This window comes from Quercus robur, chromosome 2, assembly GCF_932294415.1.
Source record: "Quercus robur chromosome 2, dhQueRobu3.1, whole genome shotgun sequence".
Classification (NCBI taxonomy): Eukaryota; Viridiplantae; Streptophyta; class Magnoliopsida; order Fagales; family Fagaceae; genus Quercus; species Quercus robur.
In genome coordinates, this window is record NC_065535.1 from 1,837,720 (window position 1) to 1,858,991 (window position 21,272).

General features: G+C 38.5%; 2 protein-coding genes across 2 annotated transcripts; one reads left to right on the top strand and one right to left on the bottom strand.

The window, feature by feature from the left end:
- The first annotated feature begins 5,490 nt into the window (after positions 1-5,490).
- LOC126708891 (exosome complex exonuclease rrp6-like) lies at positions 5,491-13,360 on the top strand. The gene is made up of 10 exons (XM_050408890.1): positions 5,491-5,657; positions 6,897-7,072; positions 7,343-7,474; positions 7,572-7,622; positions 8,475-8,571; positions 10,001-10,047; positions 11,149-11,365; positions 12,216-12,342; positions 12,428-12,470; positions 13,106-13,360. The coding sequence occupies exons 1-10, from the start codon at positions 5,594-5,596 to the stop codon at positions 13,181-13,183; spliced, it is 1,032 nt and encodes a 343-aa protein (XP_050264847.1). The 5' UTR covers positions 5,491-5,593; the 3' UTR covers positions 13,184-13,360.
- A 659-nt stretch (positions 13,361-14,019) lies between these two features.
- Positions 14,020-21,064, bottom strand: LOC126708881 (clathrin interactor EPSIN 1). Its single transcript, XM_050408878.1, has 11 exons — positions 20,775-21,064; positions 20,556-20,607; positions 18,980-19,059; positions 18,776-18,854; positions 18,593-18,676; positions 18,346-18,491; positions 17,985-18,224; positions 17,571-17,728; positions 16,255-16,436; positions 14,525-14,909; positions 14,020-14,407 (listed from the first exon to the last, which is right to left on the bottom strand). The coding sequence occupies exons 1-11, from the start codon at positions 20,813-20,815 to the stop codon at positions 14,184-14,186; spliced, it is 1,671 nt and encodes a 556-aa protein (XP_050264835.1). The 5' UTR covers positions 20,816-21,064; the 3' UTR covers positions 14,020-14,183.
- Positions 21,065-21,272: the final 208 nt, after the last annotated feature.

A 21,272-nucleotide genomic window follows, 5' to 3' on the forward strand; every position in this document is an offset into this window, starting at 1 on the left:
AACCTTTGGCATTGATCGCACTTCTTCACATATTCCTACGCCTCCTTCTGCATGCTCGGCCACTAATAACCTTGCGTTATGGCCATATGGGACAAGGACCTACCCCCCGTGTGGCTTCCACAAATTCCTTCGTGCAATTCTTCCAGGATAAGCTCAGTGGCATCTAGGTGCACGCATAGCAAGTATGGTCCTGAAAATGAGCGCTTATACAGTTTGGAGTCCTCGAACAGCCAGAATCGAGAAGCCTTTCTTCTAATCTTGTCAGCTTCGTTCTTATATTTTGGTAAGGTGTCGTTCTTTAAAAATAGTACTAGAAGATCCATCCAGCTAGGCCCTACCCTGACGCTGTGAACTCGTACCAAGTTGGTTCTCGCCATCGTTGGCCCATATAGATCTTCTACGAGTATGACCCGAGGGAGTGGTTAAGCCGAGGAGGTGGCGAGCATTGCAAGGGAGTCAGCGTGGGTGTTCCCGCTCCTGGATACGTGCGTCAGGCTGAAATGGTTGAAACGTGCCTGCAAGCGCTTGACTTGGACTAGGTACTCTTGCATTCTTTCATCTCTCGCCTCCAATTTCCCATTTACTTGTCCCACAACAAGTCTTGAGTCCGAGAACATGTTTATGGATTTCCCACCCAATTTCTGGATTATTGACATTCCTTCCAATAATGTCTCATATTCCGCCTCGTTATTCGTGGCAGAGAAACCCAGCCTTAATGATTTTTCGATAGTAATCCCCTCAGGGGAAACCAGGACTAGCCCCACCCCTAAGCCCCTTTGGTTGGCTGCGCCGTCAATGTGTGCTTTCCAACAAGTGGGCTCTTGCTGAGAGACTGTGCTGATCAGTTTTTTGTCTGGGTTTAGTAGCCCTCCTCCTCCTTCTGATGTGGGTTCGGCAAACTCAGCTACCAGATCCACGAGAACCTGACCCTTCACAGCGGAGCGAGGCATGTACCTAATGTCGAAGGCATCCAGAATCGTCCCCTACTTTGCTATTCTACCTGTGTAGTTAGCACTTCGGAGTATTAATCTGAGCGGGAGTTGGATTAGTACAACAACGGTATGTGCCTGAAAGTAGTGGGGGAGCTTTCGTGTGGCTTGTACGATTGCCAGGACGGCCTTTTCAAGGGGGAGGTAACAGATCTCTGCCTCGTGCAACGATTTGCTTACGTAGTAGACGGGCCATTGTATGCCGTTGTCTTCTCGGATTAGCACTAAACTCACTGCGTGAGGGGCTACCGCAATATAGGCGAATAACACCTCGTCGGCTTTAGGACTGGACATGATTGGTGGCCGAGATAGGTATTCCTTAAGCTACTGGAAGGCTAAAACGCACTCTTCAGTCCACTCGAAGCCTTTCCACTTGTTTAATAAGAGGAAGAAAGGCCTGCACCTGTCTGCCGAGCGGGAGATGAAACGATTTAAGGCGGCAATCATACCAGTGAGTTTTTGGACCTCTTTAGGGTTTCGAGGAGGCTGCAAGTTATGGATAGCTCTAATTTGGTCGGGGCTGACTTCAATGCCTCTATGGGTCACCATGTAACCTAAGAATTTCCTTGACCCCACTCCGAATGAACACTTGGACGCGTTCAGGCGCAGCCTGTACTTTCTCAGAATTCCAAAGACATTGCCGAGGTCTCTGACGTGGTTGGACACTAACTTGCTCTTCACCACCATGTCATCTATATAGACTTCGATGCTCTTACCCATCTGTAGTTCAAACATCCTGGTCATCATCCTCTGGTAGGTCGACCCGGCATTCTTCAAGCCAAAGGGCATTACCTTGTAATGGTAGTTTCCAACGGGGGTGACAAAAGCCGTTTTTTCTTGGTCCTCGACAGCCAGGGGTATCTGATGGTAGCCTTGGAAGGCATCCAAAAAACTCATTCGAGGGTGTCCCACGGTCGAATCCACCAATCGGTCTATCCGAGGTATAGGGAAAAGATCCTTCGGGCAGGTCTTATTCAGGTCTGTGAAGTCCACGTAGACCCGCCATTTCCCACTCTTCTTCTTCACCACAACTGTGTTGGCTAGCCTCTCAAGGTAAAATACCTCCTTGATAGCCCCTGCTTTCTTCAATTTTATAACCTCCTTTCTCACCGCATCTGCATGCTCTTTCGACGGTCGTCGAGGAGGTTGCTTCTTAGGTGTTACGGCCTGGCTAACATTAAAGTGGTGGCAAATGAAATCTGGATCGATCCCCTGAGCTTCGTAGGCGTCCCATGCAAACACGTCCACATTCTATCTGAGAAAGTCAATTAGTGTTTCCTTCTCTTAAGGCGGCAGTTCTGAGTCGACCTGAAAAAATCTTTCCGGGTCGGAGCCCACAAGAACTTTCTCCAAATCCTCACAACTCGCTCCCTCGGCAAGTCCCTCACTACCCGAGGTCAGGGCCGAGGTCGTTAATTGCTATAAGCCGTTCTTGGCTGAGGTGGAGGGCTCAGTACTCGGTCGTCGCGAGATGGCGGACACCATGCATTGCCGGGCCATGGCTTAGTTCCCTATTACTTCTTTCACTTGACCTTCCAACAGATACTTCATCTTTTGGTGTAAGGTTGATGACACAGCCCTTAGGGCGTGAAGCCACAGTCTGGCTACAATGGCGGTGTAAAGGGAGTATGCGTCTACCACTATGAAGTCCACCTCCACTACGTCCGAGCCTGTTTGTATAAGCAGCCTAATCATGCCTTTCGGAGTAACGGTTTTTCCCTCGAAACTCACTAAAGGGGAGTCGTATGCTGTCAGGTTCTCTAGTTTCAGTTTCAGCCCCTTGTACAAGTCGGGGTACATTACTTCCATGGCGCTGCCCTAATCGACTAGCACCCTCTTCACGTCATATCCCCCAATCCTGAGCGTGACGACTAGAGCATCGTCGTAGGGCTGGAAGGTTCCCAGTTTGTCCTCATCCGAGAATCCGATTAGGGACGTGGCCATCCCTCTAGCCCTCTTGGACTCCCGGTCGTCAGCTTCAGCGAGGAGTCGGCCCACCGACATCACTCTGAAAGGATGGGAGCTGTTCCTTCCTAGTGCGGCAAGAATGACATTTATCGTGCCAATGGGTGGTCTCAATATGCTTTACCTTGTTTCGATGTTCGACTGCTCCTGCCATCCAATAAGGTGATGCAATAAATGTCTCAACTTTCCCTCTCGGACCAGCCAGTCCAAGTGGTTTTTCAGATTCCTATAATCATCGGTGGTGTAGCCCAGCTCTTGGTGATACTCGCAATACAGAGTCTGGTTACGTTTCGCGGGGTCGCCTGCCATCCTGCTTGGCCATTGAAAGAACGGTTCGCTCTTCACTTTCTCTAGGATCTTATGTAATGGTTCTTGGAACACAGCATGGACTGCTGTGTTCCTGTGGATCCAGACTGCTCCAAGTAATCCCTTCTCGGCCAGTTACTGTTGTTAAAGCGGTCCGACTTGAAGTCCCTCCTCTCTTGAGGGACAACCTTCGCTTTGCCCTTTCCCATCTGTTGGTCTTCTTCGACTCTCTTGTACTTGTCAATTATGTCCATGAGTTGGCGCACGCTAGTGACCGGTTTCCCAGTTAGGGACTTTCTTAAACCATGCTCTGTCGGAAGGCCCCTCTTGAATGTGCTAATGGCAACGTCATCTTAATTTCCCTCTATCTCATTATACATTTCCCAATATTTGTCTGAGTAGACCTTCAGGGTCTCTCCTTCTCGCATGGACAAGGACAGAAGGGAGTCTAGGGGCCAAGGGACTCTGCTGCTAGTTATGAAGCGAGAACCGAAAACCTGTGTCAGCTGCTTAAAAGAGTTTATGGAGTTTGGCTTGAGGCCATCGAACCATCTCATCGCCATGGGTCCCAAGCTGGACGGAAACACTTTGCACATCAACGCCTCGTCCCTGGAATGGACGGCCATCCTCTGGTTAAACTGACTTACGTGCTCTACTGGGTCCGTCCGACCATTATATATAGCAAAAGCAGGTTGGTGGAACCGCCGAGGAAGCTCAGCCCCCTCTATCCTACACGTGAAGGGTGACTGGGAGATGCGGTCCAGGGCCTTACTCATGGCGTCGTTCGCTAGGCCCTGGTAAGATGGGCTTTTGTGGCCGCATTTGTAAGGTTGCTCTTCCTCGTAGGAGAAGGTTTCACTTGGCGGGGTTCTCGATCTCCGCCTGTACTCATTGTCCTCCTCATCGCTAGTGTTCAGACTGGGGGAAGGACGCCTTCGTTGCGCTCGGTGTAACTTCTTCTTCAAGTCTTCGATTTCTTACTGTAGAACCCTATGATCGTTTCGCTTATGGGATGCGTGACCTTTCCCTTTTGAGCGACTTCTGCTCGTGTGGGAGGTATTTACACTACCCTCTCGTCGCTTGTCTTGATCTCTCTCCCGTTCGAGGTTCAAGAAGTTGTCCTGCCGTTGGGAATCTACGTGTCCCATTTGGCGCGGACCTGATCCTTCCATTTCTAACGGTCTCACTTGCTGAGGCACGAGTTCTCCCCACAGACGGCGTCAATTGTAGGGTCACGATTAGGGGCCCAGGCCCAACAAGGATGGGGTTCTAACCCAAGGAGCCCTAAACAATGAATTTGTAGAGAGTGGGTTACAGAACTAGACCCTAACGAAGTGCATATTAGTTAACATTGGGCCATACACCAATTGAAAATAAGAAAATCTCCTTCATGTCCATTAGATATACAGTCCGAGGAGACGTAGGGGATGTATCTCTGTCCCTAATCAAAGGCTATGGTTCTCACCTTCTTCTTCTGTTCTAAGTTCCTCCTCCTTCCGGTCCCTCTTTCATGGGGACTCCCCCCTCTTATATAGCCCCCTTAAAGTCATCAGGACCTTATACTTATTGGTCATCTGGACTTTCACTTGAGTGCTCGTCCCATCGGACATCTCCCCTATCTTTCTGTGAGTTATGGTAGTCAAGGTAACACTGTTCACAAGTCCTCTCCACATTAATGCGGTCGGAAAAATAGCTGCCATGCATTTAATGTGGCAGCTGTAGCCTCTCCCTTGACATCCTACACTTTCCTCCTTCTTCCGGGCTTGTGGGACTCATCCCTGTTAATAATACTTGTTGGAGTGAATCCTTGTAACTGGCAGAGTGCATGTTCGAGCCACATTTGGTACGTTTGAGGAGACATTTCTCCTCAGATCGTCTTTTAATCAATTTTGGACCGATAAGAATTGGGCTGGGAGCCCTTTTGGTACCCACACCTTCTCCTTAGACATGGTCGAATTTTATATGGGGCCCAAGGCCCATTGTATGATCTGGGGACTTTACCCCTACATCATACATTAAAGAGTAATGTTGAGGACACATAATTTGTCACAATTTTGTGCCACAACTTACCACGTGGTGAGTTGTGATTGATAAAAGTGTGATGGTGACACACCTTTGTAAATCACAATTCACCACGTAACAAGTTATGACACAAAATTATGGTAAATTATGTATCTCAACATTCCTCTGCACTAAAATATCAGAGATGTGAAAAGCAAAATACCATAGCCTTCCGCACGGGATCATAACCCAAAAAAAGCAAAAACCAAAAGACATTTTGGAGTATAAAACCCCCGAAAGTGTGCAGAGTAAAACTTGGCTTGTCCGATCATATGGCCTCTTCTCCTCCCTCTCCACATCAGACTCACATTCCTCTGCCCCCAGACTCTGACTCAGGTCTCTCTCTCTCTCTCTCTCTTCAAATTTCTATTTCCATTTCTCTCACTAATTTTTTTTTTCAGTGAATAATTCTTCTAGGCCTATATATATACTGTAAAATGATATTATACGGTGATTATTCTATTTTTTGTTTTTGCAATTTGATCCGCTTCTGTTATTATTGTTATTGTTCTTGTTTTGGAATTGCGAGCGTGTGCGTGAGTGTGTGTGTGTGTGTGTTTTTTTTTTCTCTCTCTTTCTTTTATGCTCTGTTTGGCTGGCGAGAAAATGCGGAAATGGAAAGCATGAGAAAACTACAGTTTCCGATCGCGGAGAATTCTTCTCTCGGAAACTCGATAGAGTCATTTGGACGTTTTGTCTAGTCGCTGGATACGGAATTGAACGTATAGTTCAAATTTGTGTTTGGTTTTTCTCTACTTTTCGTCATTTTCTAGGTAACCAAACACGGTGCCTTTATGTGTCAGAAATGAATTTCTAACTTAAATTTACTTTACGTTAGCTGAAAATTTTGTGCGCGTAGCTTACGTTTTCACAATAGGTTGAGTAATTCTTTTGATTTTGCTCATTGTTGATTTGATTTTCCACTGCAATTCCTCATTTCTTTCTGTAACTCTCACATAATCCTATTCTGTGTTGTAGGTTTTTCATTTTACATTTCATATTGTTGTTATCACCCACTCATCAGATAGTGCTATCAGTGCTTTGATCTTAGAAATCAAATTATAACGTTAGCAAGCTGAGTCATAGAGAATATATTTATTATTTTGTTTTTGTTTTTGGTTTTGTGTGTGTGTGTATGTGTGTGCGTGTTTTGTTCGCAATGATAGATCTCAATAAGTGAAGAATTTGAATACCAATGCTGAATTATAACGTTTGTTTTTGTTTTTGTGTTTGTGATTTGTGTGTTTGTTGTATGTGTGTGCATGTTTTGTGCGCGAAGATAGATCTCAATAACTGAAGAATTTGAATACCAATTTTTTTGTTTTTATGTTTTTGTTTTCACACAGGCACAGTCATCAGGTAGTGCTATTTGTGCTTTGATCTTGTAAATCAAATTATAATGTTAGCAAGCTGAGTAATAGAGAATATTTTTATTATTTTGTTTTTGTATTTTTGTTTTTGGGTGTGTGTGTGTGTTCTGTGTGCAGAGATGGATCTCAATAAGTGAAGAATTTAAATACCAATGCTGAAATTTTTTTTTTCTTATGATTGAATTACTTATTTTGTGTATAACAGGTGACAAGCCCTTGGATCATGAAGCCAACTTAAAATTGGTTCCTATCCATATTGTCACCGATGCATCTCAACTTCCTGTTGAATTTTTGGAGCCATCGCCCGAAAATCAGTTAGTCATTGGTTTTGATTGTGAAGGTGTCGACCTTTGTCGTCATGGAACTCTCTGTATCATGCAGGTAAAATGAATTTGTTTTACTGTTTAATTCAGATGGCATTATCATACTCTGTATAATGAATTATATGTGCATATATATATCGTTCATATTAAGATTGCTACTAGTAGTCTCTTCACATGCACTATGCGTGTGTTCAGATGCTGGTTTTTCTCTTTATATGTGTGTGTGTGGGTTCTAATTTTATGGAATTTGAATTTTAAATTTCTCAATTTACCTTTATATCCTCAATTTTCCTTATTGGTAATTAATCATTAGAAGTTCTATTGACAGCTTGCATTTTCGGATGCTATATATCTGGTTGATGCCAGTCAAGGTGGAGAGATACTTATGAGAGCCTGTAAGCCTGCACTTGAGTCTACTTACATCACAAAAGTTGTTCACGATTGCAAACGAGATAGTGAGGTCTCTAATTGATTTGCATACTTGCATTTGAGCATGTGTCAATCAACCCCTCATTAAAGATATTATTTTCATTCCTTAATTTATTCTTATTTTGTAGGCTTTGTATTTTCAATTTGGCATCAAGTTGAACAATGTGGTGGATACCCAGGTGAGTAGTTATTTCTTGCCAAGTTGATGAGCTATTAAATTTCCAGCTTAGGACATATATATAACTTGATTTAGATAACCTCCAAAAAATTTCATACTTTATTTATGTAGTGGGGAGGAGTTGAGCTCTATGTGTGAGGTGTTGGGTTAGCCATTGTTTGATTCACAGGACTTACAAAATTGACCAGGCCTTGTCTTTCTTTTTATCTGCTTTGCCTTTTTCTATTGCCATTTGTCAATACCTGTTATTGTAGCAAATATTTTTAGCGTTTACATGATTTTGTCCTTAATTTGCTTATTTATTTTAGGAATACTACTCTATCTGCATCCAGATGGTTCAATTTGACTGTCAGCTTTTGTGGTAATAATTCCACAGTTTAATGGCTACTGCTGGAGTTTGCTCCATTGGGAATAGCCTGAAAACCGTTGTTAAGGAGTGATCTTGAGAACATATTGATTGGTTTAACATGACAAAGAAAAATATTTTTTGTATCTTCTTTTAGCTTTTTTTCTGTTGACTTGATCTACCCATGACTAGTGGCTTGCTTAGTTAGGCTTGATCCTGCAGAGTAACCACCTTTTAACAAGGGTTGACGTACTAATGCAGTTATTTTTTAAACACTAGAACTTCTAAGAGATCACTAACTGATTTAAGCTGGTGTTCTTATCTTAAATCTAAACTTAAAGTGACTGTATTTTGTACTTAACAACTCCCCCCCCCCCCCCCCTCCCCTTCTTCTGGATTTTCCATTGGAAAACATTTTTATAGTGAAGTAAAAATTTTATTGATTTAGAGGTGCTCATGCTCTGTAAAGTAATTTGATATTGCCCTTTTCCTTTTTTTGGTATCCAGATTGCTTATTCATTGATAGAGGAGCAAGAAGGGCGGAGAAGATCACTAGATGACTATATATCATTTGTTGGCCTCCTTGCAGATCCACGTTATTGTGGTACTATATGTGTCGTGGTATCCATTTGGATTTTTGTTTTTTCTGGTCATTAAGCTTTACATCTTTAGCTAAATTCTTTTAGAAGAAATTATTTGATGCTTGCTGGAAGTTTCTCATGTGTCCATTCTGTAAGATTCTCATGTTTAAATTATGATGTCAAGCATTTTTGGTGGTAATGTGGTTGGGTGGTGCATTGCTATGGTAGAGAGGTGGCTAATATTGTAGACTGGGTAAATAGCAAACATAGAATCCACCCCGCCCCACCCAAAAAGAAGAAGAAAGAAACTCGATGAAAATGGCTTCATAGGTTTCAGGATTGCAAATGAAATTGGAATACCTTACATCTTACTCACTATTTCTGGTAAAAGATTATTCACTGGCTTTTAAGTTTGTGAGTCAACCCAGGAATATGGGGCTTCAATTGTTTTACAAGGTATTAGTATTTTGCTTTCATCTACCCAACAACAATAGATGCCCTTACAAAGGATGTGGCTCTGTAGAATATCAGAGTTCAGCCACAACTTTATTCCTGTCTCATATTTGAAACATGGGCATGTAACTGACCTCCCAACCCCTGTCATCCTGCAGTTTCTTCCTTAAGATTATCTTTAGGTGGGAAGTTTTCCTTTTGTTTCTTTGCTAGGGAAAATGAACCTCAGTGGCCTATAACATTGCCTTGATTTATAAGTTCTTTAGTAGTAGCTGAAGGATGTAGGCTGGTTTCAATATATTTTCTAGTGTTGGTGTTCATTGAACCGAAACTTTGGTCTCTTTTTTTTTTTTTTTAGGTGAATTTTCTGTCCTAATTGCATCATTTATCAGAATTCTGATTTTTAGTAAAGAAAACAGAAAAATCAGGTGGATGCTTTCCATTTTTTTTTTTAAGTTAGAGGTTCTCAGTGTAACATCGCCCTTTTACAATTTTGTTCATTTATACTTAAAATGACCGCTTTCATGCTTTGAGAAAGGCATGGTGAAAATGTCTTTTTTGGATATACATTTTATTTTTATTGGGTAGTTAGATGCACCTGGTGGGTATTGAATCCTTGGCTTTGGATATACCTCATTTTGTTGATATGTGTAAACTTATATATATATGTATATATATAATTAGTACCTTGATGTGGTGTGCAGTGATTTGATGCTCCATAATTACAAGATCTGAGCATAGGGATAAATCACATATTAAGTTGATCTATCACAAAGTAAAGTTGAATATGTAGTAGAGCTACTAAAAGTATTTCACTAAAAATTTATGACTAGACAGATCTGAGTGCCTTTTTTCCCACAGTTTATATTTTCTCTAGATTTAATAAGTTCTTTTTTTTTTTTTTTTGAACATGGGGATTTGTGCTACTGAATTTGGACTATTGCATTGAGTTGAATCCTCTGTATTGCCTTGGTTTTCACTTTCAATTTTTGAGTGTAGGTATATCTTATCTTGAGAAGGAAGAAGTCCGAGTCCTCCTTAGGCAGGTTAGTTTAACATCTTATTATTGTTGTGGAAATTTTTTTTTTTTTTTTTTTTAGTCACCTCTATGTTTGCATTTGGTTTGGATTTGTTTTCATTTTTTAAAAAGATTATTGAATGATTGATTAAACATAAACAAATTGGTGAATAATTATGTTTGTTAAAAATTATATACGACACTTTCAACTCCTTATTTCGAAAGTAGCATTGAATAATCAATCCATGATTATATCAATTTTTGGTTAAAGTGGCTTTAGAATAATTAATTTCATTTTGTTTAACCAAATGTTTACAGTGAAATAAAAACTGATTAGTGTTGATTTTTACCAAAAAAAAAATTGAGTATGTGTTTTTGTGATTGAAGATACAGGAGTTGGGACAGTTGTCAGTTGTTGACATACTAGGCATGGGGACAGTTTGGAGCTATCTCCTCCAACCCACTACTTTGTGATTTATAAGACTATCAATGTGTATTATTTAATCAAGTCACATAATTCAGTAAAAAGTCACGTAACCAAAATTACACATGAATGCTCTCTTCAATCGCCACATAGTGAGTAGAAGGAAGATAGCTCTAAACTGGTTTGGAGCTAAACTGTCTCTGTTGGCACATTCTTTAGTTAAGGGCAGCGTGACACACGGGAAGTTTTGTAAAGTATATAAAAATCATAGATAATGATAAAAAATAACGTTAAAAAAAATGTAATAAGTGGGGGAGAGGGATTCAAACTTAGGTTCTCCTCAATGACAGAATTGTAACAGTGAACCGCAAGGCTCTTGGCGATAAAAATCAACAATTAACAATAGAAAGTGGAGATTTTTTTCTTCTTGTTAATTATCATCATCATCATCATCACCAAGGTATTGATGAAAAATTAAAGAAGAAATAATAATAAATAAATAAAAATTCTCATCATTAATTTTTAACATTGAGTGCCTTAAAAAATGACGAGAACCGCATCAGTGTAGTCATGTCCTTTTCTGGAGATGGCCAAAGAGAATTCAGTGCATAAGATTGTAATTTGCTTTGCTACAATATTCTTAAAAAAGTGTTTTCCAAGCAGCAGTGACTGTTGAATAATATTTATCTTCCATTTCTATTACAGGACCCTAAGTTCTGGACTTACAGACCATTATCAGAACTGATGGTCCGTGCAGCTGCCGATGATGTCCGCTTTCTCCTCTACATCTATCACAAGATGATGGAGAAATTAAATCAACGATCCTTATGGTATCTTGCAGTTCGTGGTGCTCTGTATTGCCGATGTTTTTGTATTAATGATAATGACCATGCTGATTGGCCATCTCTTCCTCCCATTCCAGGTGCTTATAATACGAATTGCATGATATATTTTATATTGCTGTGTTTTTAATCTTCTTTGGCTTTGATAATTTATTTTTCCAGATTTTATTTTTTGAATTCAAATAATGTTGTGTCACGGATATTCTTCTTAAACATCAAACAAGATAGAATTACTCATTAAGAATGGTGCACATATGTGAGCCTATGTTTCAAGAAAATGGCGAGTTATTTATGTTCTTAAAAGCCCCTACTTGAAGGATAAATATACACAATTCCAGTTTAGAGTTTTCAGAAAAATTTGGTATGAACAGTAAACCCCTTAATGGCTTACCAGAACTTCTTCCTTTATCCTGATGGGAATCTGCCACTAAGCAATTGGCTGCATGGTTATTAGTATCGGATGATATGCGATCTATATAATCAGATACAGATTGAAATGGTAAGAGAAAAAATTATTGAATCGTATGTTTCTAGAGGGGAGGCTCATGTATTGGCCCTATTGAGCAATTCGTGCTGCATATTGTAGGAATTGTAATGAATGTATCAGTCCATATTGTTCGATACCTGAACCTGTGCAAATATGTTGAATTCTTGAGAAAGGTTGAAGAAAATTGGATTGCAATTCCCGGCTGCTGGTAGACAGAATGGGGATAGGAAGAAGGAAAGTTGCCAGATAGGTTACCCTACCTGGCAGAGGATGACATTGGGGGAAGCTTTAGAGTTTAGAGGTTTGGGATGTAGTCAGAGAGATTGGGTAGTTTTGGTGTTGGAGGGGTTTTGTTTTTAGGATGCAATGATGAAATTTCTGTTTGAATGTAAGTAAGCGCTATACACTTTAATTGAATACTAATCCAGTACTGATCTTTATAGAGAATATCATAATGGACCATGCTCCAGAGGAAGAAATCCTTTCAGTACTTGATGTTCCCCCAGGAAAGATGGGACGTGTTATTGGGAGAAAAGGAGTTACCATTTTGTCAATCAAGGAATCTTGCAAGTATTTCTCTCTCTCTGCCCCACTTTTTATTCTCTTTTGTTTTCTTTTTTCTTTTGGTTCTTTACATCTAGTGCATGTTTTGCAGTGCGGAAATTCTCATGGGAGGTGCTAAGGGCCCACCTGACAAGGTTAGTCTTTCTTCGTGACAAGCTGATGATGGTACCTGGCATATTGAATTCAACTTGTTAAGTTTAAATTTTGTCTTTGATGGTCCAGAAAGAATGACATTATTGCTTCTCCCATTTTCTCTCCCCCAAAATTCAAAATTGCATAATGCTACTTTACCAAATCATTTACAATCTCTAGAAACCTTTGCTGATTTGTGTTCTCCATGTACTTCCAAGTTCCAATTCTTTCACAATCTTATTTTTGCTCATTCCTTAGTTTAAAATTGTTATCATTCTCATGGTTGTTTAATTGAGCAATTGCATGCATGGAGTTTTCAAGATCTAGATATAAACATGAAGCCAATGAAGTTAGAGTCCGCTTGGTATGGAATATTAGAATCTAAAAAAAAGAGAGAGGGAGAGATAACCTGAGCGTGGCAACATGTGTAAACAAACGAATTGCAATTTTGCGTAATTGAGAATAGGCAAATCCTAAAAATTGTGGGATCTTAATACTTATGAAATTTGGAACAGCTTTATTTCTGGCTTAGTTTGGATTTTTTTTTTTTTTTTTTTGGGGGGACATGATTTGAAAATCGTGAACTTCCCTCCGTACAAATTCCTGATTTTTTTTTTTTTTGGTTATCATTTTATAGGTTTTTATCATTGGACCAGTGAAGCAGGTGAGGAAGGCGGAAGCCATGTTAAGGGGCAGAATGCTGGAAATTTACTAAGAAACATATGTTATGCTTTTCTTGAACAGATGAACTTCATCTTTACAATAAGAGCCTTTTTCTTCTCTCTCCTTTTCTGGGGTGGTTAGGGGGGAGGATTAACATGGAGACTTTGCTGCTTAATGTTTGTGAAAAATCTTATTTACTCAGTTTTAGAAGCTGCTGCACTTTATACCAGCCATTTTGTTGTTACTGCAGGCAAACGAAATAACTTCAAAATGGATAACATGCTTAGTGGTTGAATCAGTGATGGGGCTCTGGTGCAAAGTTCTTAAAAAAATAATAATAATAATCTAAATCGTTCTTTTATAACTAACTCAGCTCTTAGAAAATCAAATTAGAACCATTTTAATTAACTCAGATTCTTAGGTTAATAGGCCAACATTTTTGGGTTTTCAGCTTAATCCTTCATTCCGTGTCTGTTTAATAACAAAATTTTGAGAAGTGTTCGATCAGGGGATGAACCAGTGGCTGCAAATAATGGGTTTTCAGCTTAATCCCTCATTCCACGTCTGTGTAATAACAAAAATTTTGAGAAGTATTAATTAGAGTGTTTGATCAGGGGATGAACCGGTGGCTGCAAATAATCTTAGGCCGTTGTCGCTGCTTGATCAAACGGCACTAGCTGCAGGCTGGCAAGTTCTTTAATGGAAGTAGGCCATTGCAGTTTGTGGCTTGAATCAAATTACAAAATGGGACCTGTGACTGCAAGTATCAGTATGGCTTCATTTGGGAATTTCATGATATTATTGTCACGGTCTAAGTAGGTCTTATAACTGTCAAAATAAAAGCCACCAAACAAACTTGGTAGACTCCGCAAGGAATGAACGAAGCCATGTTGCAATCGGTCATACATTCTCAGATCTTAATATTGTTCAATGTATATATAATAATATATAAACAAACCCAAAATGTTCAATGATTTCCAATAACCTGCCAATTATACAAAGGAATATTGAAAGAAAACATGAGAGAGAGCATAAATGAGGAAGGAAAAACATCACTTCTGGAAGCCACCATATTGGTATTGTTGGCCACCAAGGCTTGAGAAGATGTCGTTATCACCCACTGCCTGTGAAGATGTGAACCCAGATTTACCAAGACCCGATCCCGACCCCATTGCTCTCCCCATGTAAAATGAAGTTGGGGGCCCCTTTTCCCTTTCATCTGATCCATCAGTTAATCCACCCACAATGCCAACATCTACCAGGGATACCTTCTTGGCTGCAATTAAATTTAAATGAATATGGCACTAGTTCATAAATCAATGTTCATGTAAGAACACATGGAAGTGAAATACACTATGGGAAGGTAATTTTTTTGGTTGAGAAATACACTTACGAGCAGCAATATTAAGATCAATCAGTCCACGGCTAAGTGAATCTGCCCAAATTCCAGACTTCACCTGGAAAGCATCCTTCTTGGGTTGAGTCTCTACTGAAGATTTTCCACCCAAATTATTAAGGCTTCCATCAATGACATCATTCTTTGCGGGTTCTGAAGATACTGAATCAGATTGAGAAGTGAATGCACCAAATAAATCAGATCCATCAAAATTGTTAAGCGGAACAGCAGCAAAGGGATCAACAATGTCAATATTTGTTGGTGCAGGATTTGGAGCTTTAACTTCTGCCCGCACAACTGGATCAGGGACCGCAAAAAGATCAACTGTGGGAGATACTGACGGAGTCATTGCCGGCTGGGAAGCAAATAGATCAACCTCAGTCTGCAGAAATGGTAATAACATTTGTTAATGCAGAAGAAAGGGGTCATTCATTGGCCCCTAGAGGAGAAAGTACACACCCTGTGTCTTTCCTACAGCTAATTAATTGCTTTTAAGGATTAAGAAATGACAATTCAAACATTTTCTACATGCTTGCTCATGCTTTCTTTTAATAAGGATAAATTGCACTTTATCCCCCATTAGTTAGGGGCTCATTTCATTTTACTACACCCTCCCCCTCATTAAAGCATTGAGTGCCCTACTAAAGTTTCCAAAATATGGCAATTTAAGTTTATAGCCCTCTATCTAGGGGTGATCAAACACCCAGTCAAACCAATCCACCCAACTGACCTGAACCGAACCGAAAGGTTGCAGACAATTTCAGTCAGTTGGATTGGTCAAAAATTGGATGTAGATGTTTAAAAGTGTTTCAGTTGGATTGGTGGCAAGTTTAATAAAATTTCACCCAGCCAACCCAATTCAACAGATAAATCTCTCTCTCAAACCTATATTTACTTGGCATCACTGGATAAAATGGGAGGGTTAAAATATCACCAAATAGAAAAAAAAAAAAAAAAAAAAACTGCAGTGAAAAAATCACTAAAACCATTACAGGAGCAGGACTGTCCCCAGTTACTTTTTTCTAACTGCAGATTGGTGCTGCAGGTCCTCTCTTTTGAAACTTGAGAATGGAAAGTAAATTCAGTGAGAAAAGTGAAACCAGAAACAACCTATTGTGAGTTAAGAATAATTATCATTTAAATTATTTTAATACTTATAATTCCAAGAAAAATTATCCAAGAGACGCACAGAATGAAAATACCCATATTAGTAAGTACTCGTTCCACTAGAGCTTCACTCACAAGGAATCCCAAAATAAAGTTATAATCAGTTTTTTTTTTTTTTTTTGAAGAGTAAAAGTAAATTTACAGTTATTATCAGTAATTTAAGGCAACAGTTAATTGTTTGCAGCAAAAAAAAACCTTAAATTTGCCCTCAGGTGCAAGTTAACCATCTCAAGTACACCAGATGAAAATGACATGAAGATCCATACCACATAATTTACAGTGTCAAAGGAACTAAAGACCATTTCAAATAAATGGCTTTTAAGATGATTAATAGAAACTACACCAATCTCAAGTATAAGGAAAAGAAACTGACATGAAGATCCATACCACATAATTCTTCTGCCCAAATTCCAAACCAAAGTAGTACAATAGGAAACAATAAACTCAATTATCAAGGTGTACAAGGCTACTTTACATATAAAAACTGTAAAATAAAAATTTTTGAGCATTTTCTACATAAAAAATATATTTTTATAAATTGAGATAACAGGGTGTCTGACCTGTGCCTTATCTACATGGGGTGATGCTGATACAAAATCTGCATCTGCAAATAGATCAACCTCTGATGAACTGCTATTCACAGCAGGATTTTCTGTGGGAACAGATGTTGGAGCATCCAAGAGGTCACCAACCAAACTTTCTCCAAACAGATCCACCTGGTTAGAGCTTCCAGCAGAAGCCTCTGTCAAAAAGCATAAAACAATACATATGTAAAATTAATAAACATGCTATTAAGTATTAACAAATAAAGGCCACTAGTTCAAAATCAGTATCATTGCTTTTGAAAAGTTTGTGCATATGATGAAGTAGAAACAAGATTCATGATAGCAGAAACAATTAATAATGTAACTGCTCAAGTTATGGGAAAAGAATTAAAAAACTCAAACACACAATGTAATACACTAATAAGGCACAAGGCAACACACACACCAGGATTCTATGGCACATGCAAGTTTCTGACACATCCTTACATAAAGATAATCATTCAAGCCTTGTCTCATATCCTAAGGAGCACAAACACGGACATGACACAGGACACAACAATTTTATATATATATATATATATATATAATGTTTATTTAAGCCAAAAAACAGCAAATTTCCCCATTTTATAGACCAGTAAGTGGCAAAGGCATGACTCAAGAGAGATTCTTGAGAAGTGCAGTAGCAATGAGCATGGATGAGAACTGATGAGCTTTGAGTGGTGCAAATCTGATTGGGCAACAGTCAATTTGAGTGGCCAAAGTGATGAGAGAGAGAGGATTGAGAAGCACCAGTTTTTGCTTTCCTTCTTTTTCAAAATTTTGGTCACTGTGTCAAGACCATGTCCTCTTCAATTTTATGGCACATTCTCCATAGGGAAATGCCTATCAATTAACTACTTAATAATTGAGGAATAAATTCCCAGATGACTTGGTGGAATTTCCTTTCATTCCTTCTGTGATACCAAAAAAAAAATCACGCTACCAATTTATCTCTTCCTTCTTCTTCCATGATCTTTTTTTTTTTTACAAGTACCTCCACAATCTAATTAGTACAAGAGCAAGTTAAGAACTATCTGAAATAGGCCTCAAAGGCAATCTGTTTTTTTTAATATTCAGTCGACATATCAGCAGGCTGGGGAAGATTGAATGCTTTATTTGATATGGTATGAAATATTTCACCATAAAAAGACGCCTGATATGCTCATTGTAGACAAAAGCTAAAAAATCAAAATGGCAAAGTACACTAGAAGGCAAGTGACTTATTTTATGACTTTTTTCATAACATACATTAACAGTTGTACCATGGGAAACAAGTCATTACAGATACATACTAGTATTGGAAGTTCCACGCGGATCAAAATCATCAAATTCATCCTCGTTATTTGAAGGGGCACTTGAACTTTGAGAGGGAATTGAACCATACTTATCAAAGGCATTTGATTTAGTTGATGACTTTGATGCCCTAGAGGATATTTTGTCTTGAGCATTACTACAAGACAAACAATCTAAAATCAGCAAAATAGAAAAAGAATTTAACAATTACAGATGCAAATGTGTTAGCGTTTGTTTGTACAAGCATGACACCACAGATTGGGGGGGAAGGATGGGGGGGAGGGGAGAGCAGTAGCCATCCATAGGTAATTAAAACCATGTTTTATTCAACATAATTTTCAGTCTTGAAAACAAACACCTATAAAATTTATTAAAAATTGGCAGCATATCAGGAACAGATGTAAACTTCATACCTGCCATTGCGTGTAGAACCTTTCTTATAAGCATTTCCCTGATTCTCACTGATGGCCCCACGACTTGATTTCTTCTCATACTTCTCTTCTCCATATTGATCCCTGTCTCTATAACTGTCCCTGAAACTATCACCATCTCTTGTACCACTTCCACGCCAATCACTACTTCCATAGCTGCTACTACCATATGAAGCTGGACCTGATTTGAATGATATTCCACTAGAAGAAAGTCCAACGTACCTAAGAGTAGCAGTATCCAAAGGGTTTGAGGGGAAAAATTAAAAAAATAAAAAAAGAAGAAAAACAGAATTCCTAGAAGCTGAAGTAACCATATAATTTCAATTCTTGAAGCATTACATACTTGTCACGGTTTGCAGCAGCTTTATTTCTAACTTCTTGTATTTTTTCCTTATTATTCAAAAGGGACACAATGCTTTCCACCTTCTTCCTCACATTTATTCCCATATCCTTCCCATTTGGCTCAACATATTCAAAACTTGAGAGTGACTTTACCAACAAAACCAAATAGAATGTGAGACAACATTCAACCTCGTTGTACAATTGTGGAGAATTGCATGGGAAACTATACAAAATCTAAAAGTCCTTACAGAGATTTGGAAAGTATGTTCTATAATGTCATCAACTGCACGGTCAGATCCATGTGCCACCAAATACTCTATGACAGCCAATGCCTGATATATAAGCAATTATAGGAAATTCAGGCCCATAAGTCACTTGCATTGCATATAATTTCCAAGACTGAATAACGTGGAAATGATAGAAAAGCTAACCTTATAGACATAGCGCCAGTCCTTGCCAGTCTCTGCCAATCTTGTCCACAGAACACTCATAACCATCTGGCATTCAGTACTGAAGAATATCAAAAGTATAAGGTAAGGTTAAAGTAAAGTGAGACATCTTTCTTTAAGAAATCAGCACAAGCTTAAAAATTAGAAGTAGAATATATGAATGAGAGAAAAAAAGTTTAAACTTACAATTTTTTTGTGGCCTGTGCTATCTCTGCCAAGGCAGTGCCATGAGGACCCCAAGGTTCATTATCCGTTGCATCCAGAACCTGAATTTATAAATATACAAAGACATTTAAGCAATGAATTCAGAGATCAATTACATAAAATAAGTCCACTAAACACACATATTATCAATTTCAATTTTATCACAGAAACAAAAAGGATAAGACACCACCCCTTTAATATTAAATGGCCTTGCCCATTTTCACCTATACTGGTGAAATTTGCTTATAGATCCAAAACGTTCAAATAAATCCGTAAACCGTAAGGTTGATACTACCAAATTTTGCTCAAATTTGTCAAGATCAATGATTTATATATTTGCTTATAATACAGAAAACTAGAATTGGTTAAGCCTAATATTTTGAACCTGATAAAATCAAAGGCACCTAGAGAAAATATGGATTAGAATCCTCTACGGTTCTCAAGGTAACTCCACCATAGAGTCCTTAAAATTTGAATTTTACCACATCATCAATAATTTAAATAGATATAAAAATGGTGATTGTCATTCATAATAGAGTGAATAAATTTTACACATGCTAGCCGTCAACCTACCACAACCCTCCTTTTCCCAAGCTTGGGACCGGCTATGAACAAATATATGACACTAAGAACAGGCACAGGTAGAGTTCAAAATGGTGATCGTCAAACGTGCTAAGATATAATCCACTGATCCACTCCACGGTAGTCAAAAGCGAGAGGTGAGGTGAGGTGCCTCTAAGGCTCTAAGGCAAGACGCCTTAAGTGAGGCAATTGCCTTTAGAGCCTAGGCAAGCAAGGCAACAGCCTTAAACCATGAAAAAGACGCTGAGGTGAGAGCCTCACTGTTTTTTTTTTTTTTTTTTTTTTTTTAATATATTATAAGCTTGTTGTAAAACCTATTATTGGATTATTAATTTACAGAAACTTCTTCCAAAACCTACTTCAGATTAATTAATTTATGGAAACTTGTAAAACTTATTGTTATATTAATTAATTTACAGAAGCTTGTTGTAAAACCTATTGTTAGAATAATCAATAGAGCCTAAACCATGTTAATCCTATTTTGAAATCAATTAATAGACCTAATTTCTTTAGGTAACACATTTCAAAAACACTTCACTTGATTATAATATAAGGGCTTGGCGCCTTAAGACCGCCTTTCGCATTTTACTACCTCGATCCACACATTTCAAAATGAATGGATAGGATTTGAAGAACTCTACGATGGAGTTACCTAAGAACCCTAGACAATCTTAATCCAGAACATACCTACAACAATAATACTTAGTGAAACTCACAGAAAAACTCATAATCCAAAAAAAATTCGGTATATATTGCACATTGATTTAACATATCATACATCAAAATTCGCATCGTAATTTTCATGAAGAATAAGAAGCAAATTGCACTGACGCAATGCTCGTTGTAATAATCATTGAGACTAATATGAAATTTCAAAATTCATAAAAAAACGATCTAAAATTGTAACGAAAATTGAATAATTCGTAACAAAATTATATAATTCATCAAATAAAAATGAGTGTATTTATTTATTTACCTTCTGTTCCATCTCTGGAACCTTCAAGACCTTCAAATTCACCTCCCTCTTTCTGCGCCAAAAAAAATAATAATAAAAATCATAAAACAAAGAATTATTCAATGAGAATATCAAGCAGATTTATTAAAGCTTTATCAGATTGAAATTTGCGATTTATTAAATAAAAAAAAAACGGATCGAAATTGAGAAAATCGTATTGGAGAAGAGTTAGGAGCTCACATTTCTCGAACGGTTTGATCGATGACCTTCATGAAATCCATGGTGATTGATGGATCTGCCCGCGAGATTTGGAGAAAATTTTGAAAAGAGAGAAACGGAGATTTGGTTTGGATTTGGATAGATGAAGATAGATCTGAATGAATCGGAAGCAAGTGTTTGAAACGTGAGAATGAAATGAAATGAAATGGAATTGGAATGTTCAAATTTGCAGTATTAGTACATATAAAATCTATGAATGACAAAGGAGCCGAGCGAGAGAGCACCTTTGAGTGAAGATGTTACAAAGGGGGAAAAATGGCCTTTGGATTTGGATAGATCTCGTGGTTTTTACCGTGAGAGTTTGGGAGAGGTAAAACTGCAAAAAAGTAAAAACGACAGTTCTTTTCTCTTTTTTAATAACCTCTCACTTAAAAAAAATTCTATCTTAATTTTTTTCTTTCTTGTACGAGTATTCTCAATTATTGTGTATTATTGTGTGTTGGGCCTTATAAATTAAGT

Coding starts and splice junctions, on each gene's coding strand:
- LOC126708881 (XM_050408878.1), bottom strand. CDS start 20,815: ATGGATTTCATGAAGGTCATCGATCAAACCGTTCGAGAAAT. Junction 18,855..18,979: donor GCACAGGCCACAAAAAAATT/GTAAGTTTAAAC, acceptor GATATTCTTCAG/TACTGAATGCCAGATGGTTA. Junction 14,910..16,254: donor CCCATGTAGATAAGGCACAG/GTCAGACACCCT, acceptor CCATTTCTGCAG/ACTGAGGTTGATCTATTTGC.
- LOC126708891 (XM_050408890.1), top strand. CDS start 5,594: ATGGCCTCTTCTCCTCCCTCTCCACATCAGACTCACATTCCTCTGCCC. Junction 8,572..10,000: donor TGCAGATCCACGTTATTGTG/GTACTATATGTG, acceptor TTTTGAGTGTAG/GTATATCTTATCTTGAGAAG. Junction 12,471..13,105: donor CTAAGGGCCCACCTGACAAG/GTTAGTCTTTCT, acceptor ATCATTTTATAG/GTTTTTATCATTGGACCAGT.